A 17,941-nucleotide genomic window follows, 5' to 3' on the forward strand; every position below is an offset into this window, starting at 1 on the left:
TTGGCTTGATAGAATTATAAAAAATATTTAAAAAAGCAGTTTATTATATACCAATATTTCTCGCCCCATCGATACCTTCTGGGGCACGTGAGAAACTAAAAAAAACCAGTTTTCATCAAAAACCAAGGTCAAACTTAGCGCGTGACATTGTTTTTTTCCCCTCGCGTGAAAATTAAACTGGAAAAAAACAGCTAAGGGGGGGGGGGGGTGTTTCTACACCTGGAAATCACCGCCCGAGGTCTATAAAACAGGGCCTTGTGTACATTGCAAATCATGACTTCTAAAAACTTCCTCGATAGCCAAGATCCTATGTCAAGTGGAATTGGCTATTACGATCCATCACTAGTGACAGAGACCCAGGACCCAGTCAACTTAGAGATGGCTGCTTACAATTCAGTGATCAGTAAGGACGACTTTGGGATCATTACCACGACCCAAGAAGGGATTCTCAACAGTCTCCATTTGATGAGTGACGAAATAGGAAAACATACTAGCTTGATCTTAAACAAACTGGACGAAATGAACAAAATTACGCAGCCAAAAACAACGCAGGGGAAAAAACCCGGCTCATGCTACACCTGTGGAGAACCAGGTCACTATTCGCCGGATTGCCCTACAAAGGAAAACAACTGGGGCTCGACTTCCCAGCAGAGTTCTAACTACAGTAAACCTTCAAACAACAATTGTTTCATTTACAATAAGGAAGGCCACATATCCGTAGCTTTAAATATGCACACAAATGCGAAAACATGTCGTTCTTGTAGCCCAAGCGTCCGTAGCTGTCTTTCCAATCAGATGTATTCAAAAACAGTTTGACTAGTTTTATTGTCTTCGCAGGGTAAAATATTTTATTTATATAAATTTCATTTAGCGGAAATTTTAACACGATCAAACGGACGTCAATTCAAAAAAAAAATGAGCGCCCATGACGAAAATTCTGCACTCTTTGTTCATATTTTACTAGGTTAGGATATCTTTACTCTTTGTTCATATTTTACTTAAAGAGTATCAATGATAAAAATATTTATCATTTGAGTAAATATATCTTTGAATAAATATTTTATTTTTTTAAAATACGCTACAAGTACCTTTAGTGTATGATGAAAATTACCCCCTCCTCAACAAGAAAAAGACAGAGATTAATGTAGAGGACTCCATACTTACTACACTTCGGTAAATTATACATAAAAAGGATATACTCATGCTTTTACTTTCGTATATTCCCGCTTTGGGAAAGATAGATGTACCCAACGACAAATCGTTTGAGAGTACTGGAGAATTACTTACAATAAGTTTGCTGGTTTAATAATACAATAAATTTCGAAAAGGGCTTTGTGGTATTTTGTTAGTTTTGTGTCTCTGTTTGAGAGAATTTTGAAAAACTGATATGGAACCGCCTTATATCGATCTGTACAATATTGTTGACGCATATTCGCGCGTAAATCTTGTTGGACAGCGGGTATTTGTCCAAATGTAGACAGGTTATAGGGCGTCCCACTCCATAAATCACTGATACTGGCTTGTTGACTCACGAAAAGGGCAAATACAAAAGCTGAAAAATGTGACTGCTTGCGGTTTGTTGGTGTTTCTTTTCTTTAATCGTCTTAATTGAATTTGTTTCATCTCCCATATCCCTGAATCCTACTAGTAAGAGATTGTCACGTGATCTCACAATGTCAATGCTTTGTTGAATTGACATTTCATCAAGAGTTACGCCTTTTCAGCCCTCCTGTGGTATTTGTAGTGTGTCTGCCTCTACATACATCCAGTTAAAAACTGAAATCCTGGGTTTTGGTCGATTAAACTCTTGAACAAAATAAGCAGCTGTTGAAAAGGTAGAATGACCATACCTGAATTTGCCTTGAGGTGTTCTTGTGTACAGGTTAAGACAAGATAATGCATCCTTCCTATTGACGATTCGTTAGATATTACGTGTAATATTTGTTTGGTCAGTGAGAAATTTCTGTTTTGTTTCTGTAATTTACATGTAGTTAATACTCTTTATTGTCTGCATCAACATATTGAAATGCACTTATTTGACCAATTTACGATTTTGTTAGTTTAAATTCAGTGTTTAGGTTCAGTTCTGTTTGTTGCAGGTGTACATGTAGTAATATAGTTGGCACACTTTTCTTTGGTTTCGTTTCTTTAGAGGAAGTAAAGGGTAAGAAAAGTGAAACTACACAATCATTTCCTAGATTACAAATGAAGTGAGTCCACTGAATCAAGATTATTAGTTTGCAAGAATTATTGGCACGACTATTTACCTAACAATGCAAGACGATGTGTGCAGGGAACAAGATAGTGTGCACAACACTGAATTTGTTACCGAATCCATGTTCAAAAAATTCATGGTTGATCAAAATTCGGCTATGATGGCCATAAAGAAATCCTTTGACGCAATAAATAACTTGATTTAGGTGCAAGCAGAATCGGCAGATGACAGTGATTCTAAATTGGTTGGAAAACAAAAAACAACACGAAAGGCCGACAACGTTTCTAATAACGCGGCAAACAGGCCAAGATAAGACATGGGCGGACATGACGTAGAAGTAAACAAAATTGGCGGCTCGGATAAACATGAAGATTAACATTGTTAAGAAGAAAAACTTCCGATACCGTGACAATTAAATTGGAAGACTCAGTAAATAAGCAGTTTGTCAACAAAATAGAGGATTCGGAGTAAAATGACTTGTTTTATTGCCTGATGTTATGACGTCAGGCATATCTAAAGTTTAAAAGTTACCATCTCCTAAACAGTGCCGGCAACAAGATCAAGCAATATCAAGATTTTTCATTAAAAAATCGATGCAAGTTTAATGTGTCATTATTTACAGTACCGATCAGACCCAACTTAAGAGAAAGTTAACCCCAACGAAACCCTGGGTTTACCTCGGGTCTGCTACAGTGGACCCAGAGTAAACTCAGAGTGGACACAGAGAGTAAACCTAGTTAAAATTATACCCCTTAAAACAGATGCTAACTGTGTATTCGGAATACACAAGGCGCAAACAATACAGGCAGTAGAATGGTAAAATAAAAGACGGGTCTGCTTCACAATTCAGTGCATACTGTTGACCTCAAAAGCAATATCCAAGTAAACCCGGAGTAGACCAAAATTTTCTAAAAGTAAACGCAAAGTAAGCCAAAAAAGTAAACCTGGGGTTTACTCTGGTGTTCGGTTGGATCTGATCGGTACTGTACATTTACAATTGATTGAAATGTAACATGCGTTAAAATGAGCAATAGTGATCAAGTGTTTTCGGTAAAAGGGAGATTCCCTATGCAGGTGTGTAACCCTGATTTATTTAAAAGTAGACTGCCATATTTCAACTGTGGAAAGAAAGTGTGTGTGTGGGGGGGGGGGGGGGGGGGGGGGGTCATCGCAACAAGTTGTTACATATCGTTTTTTAAGGTACAATGTAAGTAATAATTGATGATGGATTATCATTATTAAAAACGAATCATCAGTATTGATCAGAACAGATATAGATTCACATTGATGGAATATTTACTGGAGGAACTAAATCGCCAAAGCGGGATGTGCCCCGTTTTTTTTTTATCAATTCGGCGATTTTAACCATCTTGTAAAGGGTACATAAATCCCATGTCGTACCGATTGAAAGAAAATAATGACAAAATAAAAAATGGAGATACTTTTGTTTCCCTCTATGAGAATGACTTGACTGATATTATTTCATCTCAGGCCTTGTCATCGCTTCATGAGAAGAAAAGTAACAAACCAATGCTTATACCACTTGCTGAGTATGTCAAAAAACTGAACATTTATTTGGACACAGAAGCAAAAAGGGTGTGCTTGGAAGTCAAAGACAATCCCCATCTCTATGCAGAGTTAGCCCAAATTTGCCTTGCTCAAGTAATACTGTTTAACAGAAGAAGAAGTGGGGAAGCAGAACGTATGACATTGTCAGCATTCTCAGAAGCTATCAAAACTGGCAGTGGGAAACCGGATAATGTTGTGTTAAGTACACTCAATGCATTTGAAAAGACTCTATGCCATTCACACCTCAGAGTGGAAAGAAAGGGTAAACGAGGGAGGACCGTGTCAATTAAACCGAAATGGCCTGGTCACAATGAAGTACATTACAGAGGCTATTTTTTATTATTTTGACATACAGACGAATATGAGAGAGAGCGTTAAAACTTTAATTGCACTTCATAATAAAAACGATAATAAATGATGTTAACAAATAAACAAAAACACAAAAAAATAATTCCACACGTTTAGGGTAACAGATAGCGACAAGGTCGAAACTAATGGAGTCATAGTTGAAATCTCTAACAAAGGAAAGGTTGACTAAGAATGTGATATGTATTGTGTAATTTAAATGGGCATGGTCACGATTTTGGTCAAATTTTATTTTTCTGGTTTTATTATTCGCAATACTTTTGGAATGCATTTCTAATGATAAAATGAAATTTGGGTGCCAGTCGTTGAGTTTTAAGCTAGATACAGGGCTCACAATTCTTCGTCATGTAAACAAGGCTCGTGTCCTGTTTTTGTTTACATAGGTTCAATATACCAGTACAATCTTTTTCAAGCTGGTTTGTCAATATTGTTATTCATTTAAAACATAATTGAACAGTTCCTAACAATTAATACATTCATTTTAGGTCTAAAACTGGAATTTTCATTTCAACATTCATAATGTAAACAATAGCTTTGTTTACATTGCAAAGAATTGTAAGCTCTGTAACTCGCTTATAACTCATCAACCGACACTCAAATTTTAGTTGCCTATTAATAATGCCTTACTGAAGCATTGTAAACATTAAAATAAAAAAAATAACTTTTGACAAAAAATCGTGACCATGCCCCTTAAAAAAATAAATACGACGGAGTAATGATATTCACCAAAAAACATCAGTAGCTCTGCAAACCACCTGCCCATTTAGTATATTTCGTAGCGTGCTTGATTCTGATAAAATCTTGCACAAAAAGTACAAAAGACATTATCAGTATTGCGTGTCAGGCAGGTGATATTCAGATCAAATAACCCAGAGCCGTGTATACGTAACCAAATAAAGTATGTGATCATTGTGTAATTGGTTGATTGTTAACGACCCCCCCCCCCCCCCCCCCCCCCGAAAAAAAGAACCGTACTAAATTAGAAAATGTTATTAATTGTAGTGTTTTGAGGTGTTCTTTTGTTGTCTTTGTTTTTTTTAATGTCGAAACAAACGATAATCTATTTTAAACATTATTTATTTGTAAAATAAACACCTGAGGAATCAAAAGTTTTCCCGTTTCGTGACCATGCCCCTTTAACATAACACTTGGCAACATTTTCCACTCGAATGTTTTCATCGATCAAGTGAGTAAGGTTATAAAACATCACAGACGTTCACACCAGGTAAACAATTTTTTAAGGAAAGGCCAATTAAGTTTTTGACATTGACTGAAGGTGTAGCGACTTCTACACTGCATACTGGCTATCAGACTAGCGATTTTCTGTCCGTCAATCCTTGTTTAGTTTCGCATATGAGATAAGAGCTGTGAAAATGAAAAGCATCTTAAACAAACACAAAAATTATATTTACTTAGCTGTGGAAAATGAAAATAACACTTATTTAAGATTGATTTTTGTCATAACTACTAAAACAATAAACAACAAAAATATTCCAGGTGAATGGTAACCACCTTTTCTAGTATTTTCATCATATATTTACATTCTACTGTGTTTTTCCATTAAATTCCGTGATGTTTAAATGCCTCTAAATGCAACACCTATTCACTGCGTATGAATTTACGAGTAATTTACATAAGTAGTTCTCAAACAGTGATTTCTATGTTATCGGTTAAAAATGCATTTCATGAATGTTGTCAAAACATCATGTTTTATAATTATTCAACAAAAAAGTTGACTTTATTATTAAAAGCAACATTTCAAAAGTTATTTATCATGGATTATATTTTCATGCTCGTCGATCTCATCTCAACAGTCTATATGAAAACCTGTTTAAACCGGTTTTACAAAACAGCTGTTTTTGCTGTTACTTATTCACTCCCTCTGTGATCTGCACTTTATATCGATTTATTTAAGTAAACAATTGATTTCTTCAGTAAGGGAATGTAAATATAAGCATTTAAGAGACAATGTCAGTAATCATTGAGCTTCGTCCATATTATAAGTGGAAAGTGTAAAAATTTATTTTTCCTTGATATTGTGGTGTTGATTAATATAGGTAAGCGGTATTTTAGAAGTGTGGTATTTTTGACCACATGGTCAGTGTTTCCATGGCAACAACCAAACATAGGACAAAAACACTAAAATACGAACAAATCATCAAATATGTAGAAATAACAATGCATATCAACACAAAATTTGTTTAAGTTTGAAAAAATTGATAACACTAAATTTTGCATTTATTTGGCAATCAGAATGTCAAAGTATTATTTTCCAAATTGCTTTATTAACATTATTCATTGTAAAATTTGAAGTATTTTTAAAAATTAATTTCTCTAAAAAGCAACCTGAATTTGTTTAGATTTTATATCAAATAAAAAATTCTTATATTGGTTTATAAGATTCATCAGTAAAATACGGTAGTCAATGTGTACAAAAGAAATAACATTAAAATCAAAGTAACAAAACTTTGATTTTGAATATGTCATATTACCCCCCTTTTGTGGAACTCTTCTGCGTCGGAGGTTCAATTAAACTAACAGGAAGTCGAAACCAAACATGTAGTCTGCTCAGTTGGTTGTAGTCTGCTTGAATTTGCAGAGGAATTACAGCAACTTGTAATGGTAGGTGATATTTTATAAATATATCTGATCAATGCCCAAAATATCTAATGTAAAGCATCCATAATGCTTCATAAATGGATTAAAAAAGTTGACTGTTTGATTGAATTTACAGGTTGCATGATGTTTGTTTGAAATTGCAGAGGATTGACATCTGATTCAACTTGTAAATGTAGGTTTTGTTCCGTCAACATATGCGATAAGTTTAAAATAATTTCAATTAAATTGTTAATTTGTAAAATAAAAATAGACTCTTTACCAATTTTCAACAGATTTTTTAGAAAGAATTGGAATTAGCCTTGCCAGAAATGACTCTGAAATTTGTCTTATTTTTGTCATCCGCTTGAAGTTGCAGAAAAATGACAGCATCTTTAGAAAGTAAGTGTTTTTTTGTCAGCATATTGGATGAATTTCAAAAAAGTTACCAGTGATAAAAAAGTAAAGCATTCATAAATTAATGCATATTTATAAGAAAAATACATAACACCCCCCCCCCCCCCAACTAAATATTCAAAAAGACAGAATGTTTATTATACAATTTATTTCAATGTAAAATTTCAATTTTCAATTTTTAATTCCAAATCAGGCCTTCATAATAAGATCAAAGGTTACAATATCATAGTTAACCTCTCAGATGTAGTACACATATGTTTGGTTTGGAGATACATGTATGCTCAATATCAGTTCATTAACAAGCTTTTATATTTATAAAATATCTTGATCTCTTTTAGGTGAAAATCAGTTTGTCTGTAGCTTTTTCACACCGAATGATACCTGTGGACATATTATATACAAAAAGACCTGGCCAAGACAGATTATTCCTCTGACGTGTTGTAATCTTTCCATAGATGCACACCTCCGACAGTTTTCAATAGGTCGGAATATAAAATCAGAATCAGAATTATTGAAAATAAGGGGAGGTTTCTTCAGTGAAGATGATGAAATACTTACCATCTGTCCAAAACACAGGTATGTGACAATGTTTTACAAATATATCATGTTTCACAATATGGTTATGAATATCAGACAATTAAATTAAATTCAAAGACTTGCAGAATTTAAATTAAACACCTTTATCAATAAGAACATGTGATTATTTTTGGAAGAGTTGTTTGTAAATCTTTGAATTAATAGAGAAAATGAACCATACTATAGAAATTACCTTTGCTTAACAGTGAATTCGATTTTTCTCTCTATTAATTTTCTCTCTCTATCTTAAAACATGTAATTTAATTGTACTGTAATTGTGCCTTTAGTTGACAGTTCAATGACATAAACTAGCTGGCAAATGACAAAGTCTTATGTTGATTGCTTTGTTTTTTTTTTTAATGTTTTGAATCAGGAAAAATAAGTATAAAAGGACTGAAGTGTACATTAATTAGGCCTAAAAAAAAGTTGTGTGTTTAGGGTAACCCGACCTAACCTACAAAAATGCCCCGATCCTACCATTTTTAGATGTCTGTTTTTATCTGATTATGAATTTTGTATTATTTCTATTGAAAAATCTGTTTTTAATTATGACACAAACAAACATTATTAGGATTCATGCAGAAAAAAATATGATAAAATCAAAAAAAAATCCCTTCCTACCTAACCTAATTTTTTCATCAGTGTTACCCTAAACACACAGATTTTTTTTATAGGCCTTATTACTTGTACTTGTGAATTTAACTATGGGCATGTCCTTATGTAATTGTCTTTCTGTCTTTCCTCATCTATCTTTTTCTACTTTATATTGATTTTGCAAGATATATCTGTATGTTACTGTGAATCAATCAATTAATACAATGCAGATGGAGGTAGATTCTTTTAGATCATCAAAAAGTTTGGCATTCACAAGAAACTTAATCTACCAGCTTTTGGTCTACAGATTGATACTAAGTCACAGAATGTGAAATGAGAAATTGCAAAGTTAATTTTAATATTTAACAATATTCTTTTTATATTGTGTGACAATTGTAAAACTGCCAGTGAAACAAAAATTAAGCATAAGTAGACATAACCCGGAATGTAGAATTGAAAAATATGCCTGCCAGATTGATTACTATTATATCAAAAGTATGTGTAAAAACTTTGGATTGCATCATAACTTGACCATGCAGTGGGCATTTGTGAGAAAAGTTGTTAAGTAATGATACACACATTTATAAATGAGTTTTAACATATTATTTAGATATGTTCTTGGTGTTGGATGGAGGTCAAGTAGGATGTGTTCCCTTGGATGGACATGTAATCATCAAAGCAAGAGCAATTCAAAAGGAACCATAACAAAAGAGCAGTCATTCTTCCTGAAGAAGTATTATGATTGTCTTATTAGAATTGGCTCAGGTTTGTCAAATATTTTGGTTATTATGGCATTGAGATAAAAAACACAGAATCTTTACTCCTATTTTCTATCTGTCCAATCAGTCTATCTTTTATCTATCTAATAACACCTCTCTCTCTCTCTCTCTCTCTCTCTCTCTCTCTCTCTCTCTCTGTTGATAAATAAAAATTTGGTACAATAAAATATACTTAAATTTATAAAAAAAATCCAGAATGTGACAGTCTTCAGGAAAACTTTTCAAACTAACTGGCCATAGGACCTGTTAAGTCTGTCAAAATATACTGGCTGGCAAAAAAATTTACTTGCCCCTATATATCCATATGTAACATTAAAAATTGATTACAAATTGTTTTAGACGTTTGACTTTTAAAATATTTACAAGTCCATCATACTTGTCAATTTTTTAATTTCACTGACATGACTAAAAAATTCTCTGGCTGCAGTCTTCGGACCACTGAGTTTTCATAATGACTGATGTGACAGTCCAAATTAAATGAATTCTTTAGTGTGAGCTCTTTCAGCCACATTAGCTCTTCAAACAGATATCATAAAATTAAACGTATTGATAATTTATTTGATTTTTATTATCTCACCTGAGCTGAAAGCTCAAGTGAGCGTATCTGATCTTATTACTTTTTGATTACATCCATCTGTCTGTCTTTTGTCTTTCCATCCATCTGAGTGTAAACTTTTTGCATTTTTGACTTCTTCCCCAGAACCACTGGGTCAGTTTAAACCAAGGATATTAAGGTAGAGAAAATCTTTTGAAAAGTCTTTTAAAAAAGGGATTGATGATTAACATAAGAATTTGTGCAGAAAATTTTAAAGATCTTCTTAAACAAGATATACTCTTAATTGTTATTTTAGATATTTTGTTCTGATACCATGAAGTTAATTTGATGAGCGATTGTTGTTCAGATTAGTGATGTGGCTTCTGGGCCTTTTGTTTGAATTTGTTGATATCTCCATTTACTGTAATAGTTTTTCAACTTTTACAGGAGTGTGTTCCAATTGTAGAAAAGATCTTGTAAAAAGGATGGAATCAGATAAGGAGAATACGCAAGGGGAAAATCATATGTCAATACCCTTACAGGTTGTTATAAATTTTGAATATTTGAAATAGACAGATAGTATGCGTTGTCATGCACCTTACATATCATTGATTGCATACAATGTCAATGACATCTTTAATATAGAAATTACAACTAAAACAGGAAAACTCTTATACTGTTGAATCATTAGATTTCGTGGTGGCTCAATTTTCGTTGAATTCGTGGCTTACCTCTCATCCACAAATATCAATGGTGTATCAAATGGTATGTAGGTCATGGGCCCTTGGGGTAGTCCTGACCCTCCTTGAACCCGAAGTGCCCAAATATCTTGAAAACGGTTGAGATCCCCACCCCTAACCCATATATGTTCTTGATCCTTGTGTTAAGGGGCATCAAATGGTATGTAAGTCATGGGCCTGAGGGCTGAATCCTGACCCCCCTCGAACAGGAAGTGCCCAAATATCTTGAAAACGGTTGAAATCCCCATCCTTAAACCATGTATATTCTTGTTCCTTAGGTTATGTCAGTTCACCAGCTGATATACAGTAAATTACCCCCAGGAACCTCATAAAATTTCACAAATAGAAATATTCAAGTACATGTATTAACTTTTTGTCTGTAAAGTTTTTACCCATGTTGGTCATCCCTATCCCCCAATGATGGCCTCGTTCGTTTGGGCAACTTTAGGAACGCCCCGATTATAATTGCATCTTGTTTTAAAAATTTCTGTATAATAATTGAATTTGAGCATTTTACATTTGCATTTTGGAATTTCATGCATTTTCAGTGAAATTTGTAATGGAAAATATTTGTTATATATTATGATAAAACAGGTTAAAATTTTGCCAGCGAGGGTCTTAGAATTACTTTTGTTATAGCCATCAATTTGTTATAGCAGTGTTCATTATATGCAGCAATGTTCCATATGTTTATATAAGAAATTTGCCGAGGCATGAATAAGAATTTGTTAAAGTCGTAAATTCACTATATTTATGTTTGTTATATTCGAGTTTTGCTGTATACATTATTATTGAACAGAAAGTCTCGGATCTAATTATAATAATTCTGTATGAAAATGTTTCAGAAGAAAGTGATTGAAGAATTGAAAGATGAATCTTTCGATGGAAGTGAAGAGCATTTTTCGAATAACCAGGGACAACTGATGGTAGGTTTCACAAAAGAAGATATATTAATTTATCAGAAACTAGAATAAAATTCAAAACTGATGACAAAATGATAACTGAAAAGAATTGGCCCTTATGCTACTTTCTGTGTCTATTCAAGTCTAAAAGATAGATGAAATGCCTTTTTGGGAGTTGATTTAAATCAACTCTCATATGCAGTTACTCTAACAAACAAAAAGTGAAACGGTGTTTGGACCTAAGTGCAAATCATCACCCCTGACAAGACTAAGTTCTTGAAAATAATAGAAAAAATTGGATGTAATGTTTGCTGAAGCATTGTTTTTCAAGGAAACTTTTCTATAACACTTTGAAAATAGTCAAATTTTATATACTACGAACAATTTAGATATTTTGTAGTCTCATGTATTCCTACGCCAGAGTTTAATATAGTCTCGTCCAACCAGACGCTCGGCTGTCTCCGTAAATCTTCGACAAGCAGAGAGGGGGCTCTCTTGCTTGTCTGATATTAACAGAAAGACAGCCGTAAGCGTCTAGTTAAACGAGACGAGAGTTCGATATCAAAAGTGCTTGGATCCATACAATTTTTAGAATTGTTTTGATAACTAATACATACTAGTAGTTGAAAACTATCTTTAAATATTACTCAACATGATTCATATGGGGTTTCTCGAAATTCTTGTCAGAAAAGTCTAAAAATTCATGTAAAAAAAGTGCGTAATTCAAATACAAACTAGAAACTAATTGCCATGCAAGATAAATTGATTTTACAATACATTTTATGATAATCGATAAAATCAACTCCTGTCAGTACTTCAGTACTTTGATTAACTCACTGTACCTGTACAAAATACATGTATACAAAATTTGCCTTATCATATGAAAATGATTTTTGAAAAGACTTTTATATTTAAGATTTACAGGCTTTTAAAAATATTTTTCAGGAAAAAGATATGAAACTTGAAGGATGTACAAGTGAAACTGAACCAGAATTTTTCAGCAAGGAGCAACTTTTGGTATGTATTAAATTGTATGTACTGGTACATTGTATTATCATCAACTGCAAAATAGAAGAATGAAGTGAACAATCATTATGTATTATTATATAGTTAATTTTGTTCCATTAGGAGATTTTCTTTCAGAAACAGATTGATTTAGAAAATTCAAACGATAATAGACCTTGATTTATAGATGTGCAGTATTGGTTGTAAAATGTCATCTGTGACTTTCTGTTATATGTTAAAGATTTAAAATGTTTAAATGGACTTAAAATGACTTCATATTGATTTCAAGCACTATATATATATTTGTTATGAGTTTGGAATTTTGTACTACATGTATATGTCAGATTCAATACTAATTTATTTATTCCTTTATTTCATTCGTTTATTTTCCCTTTCAGTCGTCACCGTATCAGTCCACTTCTGTGAGTGAAATAACAGAGGATTCATATACCAACTCACAGTCAAGCATTTGGACTCCCAGTTCTAGCCAGGATGAGTCAACAAAGAAAAGGAAGTATTTAGATAGCTTTGTTGAAGCATGTGGCCTGAGTCCTATCAAGAAGACACTTAGGTGTAACTGGGAGAATGCATCAGAAAGGACTAAGAGTGACTACATTGTAAAGGCTGAAAAAATATTCCATGATGTTCTTAGGGTGTTAGCCCCTGGCCAAGAAAATGAGGTTTTTCAGTCATTTCTTGAAAGAAAAACAGAATCGGTTGATATAGTTGATGTTGTTGCTTCAGCTTATAAGCATGCCAATGACTGGGGTACTCAGCGCCAGCTTCTTTCAATTATTGCTGATAAGTTTTCATTAGCTGACATCAGACAACACATTCCTGGGTTATCAAAATATAAATTTACAGCAGCTAGAAAGCATGCTCTTCGAATTGGACATGGGAAACAAACCGCAACTAACACTCAACGGAGGGAAAAGCTGTGCGAACAACAAATATCTCATTTTCTTGACTTTATAATGTCACCAGCTATTATGACTGATGCACCATATGGCATCAAGAATCTTAAGTTGTCTTGTGGAGAAAAGATTGAAGTCCCCAAAATAATCTTAAACAGTGTCAGGAGCCGTGTGGTAGATCAATATTTACAATATTGTTCTGAAGGTGGATTTTCAGAAAAAGCAAGCCATCGTTCCTACATGCGAATTTTAGAGTCAGTAGATCCAAATATACGTAAATGCATGAAGGGATTGGATAATTATGCAGCTGATGGAGCACAAGGATTTGAAGATCTTCAAACAGTCCTTGATGTTCTGTTTTCAAGGGGGATGGATAAAGAATGGGTGGAGGAAAAAAGGAAATCTTTAACCATTGCAAAGCAGTATCTTAAGCTAGAATACAAGGTAATTTGGACTATGAATCCCTCTTTAATTTTTTTTATAGCTTAATGACAATTTGCATTATTTCTGCAGCAGAAAATTGATTTCTGAATTTTTTTTATCTACATGTATTTATACTAGCTATTACAAAAATTAACATCCTAAAAACACACACACACATATATATATATATATATATGATAAAACATAGCATTTTCTTTCTCTGATTAGTTGCACTTGACCCAGTCATCAGAAGTTGCTGATCATTGTTGTAAGCATGCATTGAGTGCAGGTGATGTGGACTTTGCTTTTGAATGTGATCATCCCCATAATCAGGTTTGCCAAGCTTGTGAAAATGTAAAGGAGACGCTTTCATCCATAGAACATGCTGCAACTGTAACTGATTATGAATCCAAGGATCAGGAAGATGAAATCCTTTATACTGTGTCACAGGTATATTGCTATAATTTAGTCTTGCTTTTTTACTGCAGAAAGGTTCTAAATATTTTAGTCTGAGTTTTTTCACTGCAGATAACACCATAATACCAGTATTTTAAGGTGGTATGGGACATCTGTTGATATAAAGGTGGATTAAAGTACATCATAATTGAAATACTTCCACTGATTTAAAATTCTTTAAAATTTTACAAAATCCCCAGAGGGATTCAATCTCACGACTTACAGATTCGTTTTGAACCCTCTAACTTACTGCGCTACAATGTTAGGTGGCAATTTTGGGGAAGAAACTATTTATGAATTTACACTTGATTTTATTTTTTATTTCAATAAATAGTATGTCACAACATGGAGGTGCTCCAAAGTTTCCATTTCTAAATTACATTTTTTTTAGAGTAAAAAAGCAATAGAGGAGTGGAAGATGCATGTTTTGAGAACATATAATCAGGATTTAGCACGCTCCACTAAACTAGAGGATTTGCAGAGCCATGAAGTCTTTATTGAAAGAGACTGGGCAATGAAGTTCATTCCATTGGTGTACAGGTAAATGTGATTACATGCAAACACCTGATGGTATATGGGCATCCAACCTTTTCATGTAGATATAAACAAATACTATAGTAAAAAGAATAAGTTTGAAAAAAAAAATTAGGCTACAAATTTGCATTTTTATATGGATTATAAACAGTTATAACTCTTTGTATTTTAGAGAGTCACAATCGAAATGGTATGGAAAGAGAGGTTTGAATTGGCACATCACTGTTGCATCTTACAGAGCAACTGCTGTTGACACTGAAGTGGAAACTGCTATAGTATTTGACACTATCATCCATCTTTTTGATAATGCATCTCAAGATGCAAGGATTTCTAATGCCATCTTGGAGGATTCCTTAATGTTAATCAAGAAAAAGAACCCACAGATTACGGAAGCGTTCATACGATCAGACAATGCTGGGTGTTTCCATGGGCATCTCAGCATATCAGCAATAGCAGAAATGAACAAAAGAACTGGTATCCATGTTAGGCGCCTTGACTTTGCCGACCCTCAAGGAGGAAAATCAATATGCGATAGAAGAGCAGCACACATTAAATCTGCCATTCGAAAATATGTTAACGAGGGGAACAATGTGCGCACTGCCCAAGAATTTATGCTTGCTGTACAGAAGAGTAACATGTTAAATATTTCCCTTGTTCTGGCTGAAGCAGTTCCTGGCCAAAATCCTCCTGTCAAACAAAAGTTGAAAGACATAATGAGTATAAACAATTTTGAATATAGCAGTGATAGCTTCAAAGTATGGCGCCAGTATAGCATAGGAAATGGGAAGTCCTACCCTTTACACCAGTCGGATAGACCACATGCTTTAGAGAAAGCAATACAGGTTCTGTCTGTATTTGAAACTCGAAGTGAATGCTGTAGATGTGATGCACAACAAAATCCAACTCCTCTGACAAGCAATGATGACATCTCAGTTGGAGAAGAAGAGGAGACAGATGAAGATACTCATGTAATTCAGAATGGAGATAGTGCTCTATTTTCCTGTCCAGAAGGTCTTTGCTGTTCAACTTTTTCCAAATATGGAAATCTTTTAAAACATCTAGACATTGGTAAACACACTTACAATAAACAACAGGAATGTTTAAGTGATAGAACCAAACTGCTGTACAAGCATAAAATTCAGGATAAAATATGCACTCTCCCTTGTTTAGAAGGAGACAAATATCCAGTTGGTTCTGCTGAAGTTCTTCACAAGGGATGGGCTTTAAAGTCAAAACGCGAGTTTAAGCGATTCACTGAATCTCAAAAAGCTTTCTTGAAAGAGAAGTTTGATGTTGGAGAAAGTAGTGGTCATAAACTTGACCCAGAGGATGTAGCCTCCGAGATGAGAAGAGCGAGAAATGCAGAAGGAAATCGCATTTTCAGAATTGATGAGTTTCTTTCCGGAAATCAAGTTTCCAGCTATTTCTGCAGACTGGCCTTAAAAAGGAGGAAAGATTCCCGTTGTGATCAGATGGCTGGAGAAGAGGACCTAGAAGCTGAAAATGATGTAGACAATTTTAGAAGCTTGTCCACTTTAGCATCTTATTAGAACTTCTGATTCACTATTTTTAGGTCACCCGAGTCACTCAGGTAACCTATTGCTATCTGTTTTTGTCCGTCATCATTCGTCATACGTTAGTCGTAAACTTTTGAACATTTTTAGCTTCTTCTCCATATATAATTATGATGAGGAAGTGTGACTCTTCCAAAATCGGGAAGTTCATTGCCCTGAGTCAGGTGTTCTGGTGTTAGGGTGGGGCTCTAAATGCAGTAATTCTTTGAAAATCTCCTCCTCTGCTCTGGGGTATTAATCCGAAGAAGTAAGTACATAATTATGAATTTCATGGCCCTTGGATCAGGAGTTTTCTTGTTAGGGCAGGGCAACAATGATTATATAGGGTAGGGGGTGTAATTTTTGCCCAATTTTTTTGTTTTTTAAAGATTTGTTCAATTATATCACTGAATGTTATGCTACAACTTTTTAATTTTTTTTAGAATTTCAAAAGTTTATTGGATTAAATAATCCCGGAATATTAAAAATGATTTCATGATAGCCCCGTAATTATAATGCACATGAATATACATTGAAAATGCCACATTACTGGTACTCAGGTGACCGAGAAGAACCATGGGCCTCTTGTCAAAATGTAGTATTGTGTGTGTGCTAGGTGAACGCATCATGTATATTTACAACTGAAACTCATCATTTGAACTGATGAGGTTAGTCATTGTCGATGTCATAAACAGTGATGACAATTTTGTTAAAAAAATTCAAGAAAAACAAATTTAAGCAATGAAAAATTTTAAAAACATGTCGATGTACTTCTGTTAAATGCAAGAACTATTTAAATAACTTTTTATGTAACAAAAAGTAAAAACTTTACCTTAAACCAATTTGTATGGTTAAAATTGCATTGCTATTAGTAAGTTCCGAGTATATTCTGCTGTTAGTTTTGCTTAACAAGAAAACAAATCAAACAAATGGATAATTACAGCTATGTATAATGGTAATTTTATGTTTCAAACAGTGGTTACATTTATTAAAATTGTAAAGTTTGTATCTGTGTCAAAATATTTCTTTCTCTCTCTCTCTCTCTCTCTCTCTCTCTCTCTCTCTCTCTCTATATATATATATATATATAAACAGAACATTGTTGCCATACAAATCTTTTTCATAAAGTGTTTTTGATTATATTTGTATAGTTTTTAGGATTCTAAAATTTAAACATTTCATGATTGTAATGCATAAAGTGCTTATAAAACCTATCTCGAGTCTGATTTTTAAGGCAAAAATATGTTGCTAGGGATAACATAATGTTGCTATGGACATGATTTAGAAAAATTAAAGAGAATGGAAGTGTTCCGAAGGAATTAAATAATGATGTTTTTAAAATATAAAATAAAGATACATACAGTCATTAAAAACATATTCTAGGTCTGATTTCTGTGGCAAAAAATGTGTTGCTATGGAAAAAAATATGTTGCTATGGGAATACCTTAATTGGATTTAAAGAAAAATATAATAATAAAATGTTTTTCTCATAATATTTAAAAAAAATAATATAATAATAAACTACTTACATGCAGTTAAATAAACTAAAATAAATTAATGACTTGATGTGTCAAAAAGGTGTTGCTATGGTCAAAATTGTGTTGCTATGGACTTAAAACACAAAAATAAAAACATTGAAAAGTAAGAACATAACAATCAAGTCATATTGAATATTTATTGAATATTTACTTTTACTAATATATAATTTTTATAGGCTATGTAGAGGTTCAACTGAAAAAAAAATGGTGGAAAATAGCAAATTTTCATC

General features: G+C 33.4%; 1 protein-coding gene across 1 annotated transcript; it reads left to right on the forward strand.

Moving 5' to 3' along the window:
* Window positions 1–6,591: 6,591 nt before the first annotated feature.
* LOC136269717 (uncharacterized) lies at window positions 6,592–17,263 on the forward strand. The gene is made up of 11 exons (XM_066077011.1): window positions 6,592–6,772; window positions 6,885–7,147; window positions 7,501–7,738; window positions 8,943–9,097; window positions 10,094–10,188; window positions 11,232–11,312; window positions 12,234–12,305; window positions 12,692–13,651; window positions 13,859–14,080; window positions 14,478–14,626; window positions 14,793–17,263. Exons 2-11 carry the CDS (start codon window positions 7,129–7,131, stop codon window positions 16,168–16,170), a joined length of 3,369 nt encoding a protein of 1,122 aa, XP_065933083.1. The 5' UTR covers window positions 6,592–6,772; window positions 6,885–7,128; the 3' UTR covers window positions 16,171–17,263.
* Window positions 17,264–17,941: the final 678 nt, after the last annotated feature.

Source organism: Magallana gigas, chromosome 1 (assembly GCF_963853765.1).
Source record: "Magallana gigas chromosome 1, xbMagGiga1.1, whole genome shotgun sequence".
NCBI lineage: Eukaryota > Metazoa > Mollusca > Bivalvia > Ostreida > Ostreidae > Magallana > Magallana gigas.

Bases quoted from the DNA above. Each gene is read 5' to 3' on its own strand.
- LOC136269717 (XM_066077011.1), top strand. The intron at 7,739-8,942 runs GTATGTGACAAT...CATATTATTTAG, and splicing joins ACCATCTGTCCAAAACACAG to ATATGTTCTTGGTGTTGGAT. The intron at 13,652-13,858 runs GTAATTTGGACT...TTCTCTGATTAG, and splicing joins ATCTTAAGCTAGAATACAAG to TTGCACTTGACCCAGTCATC.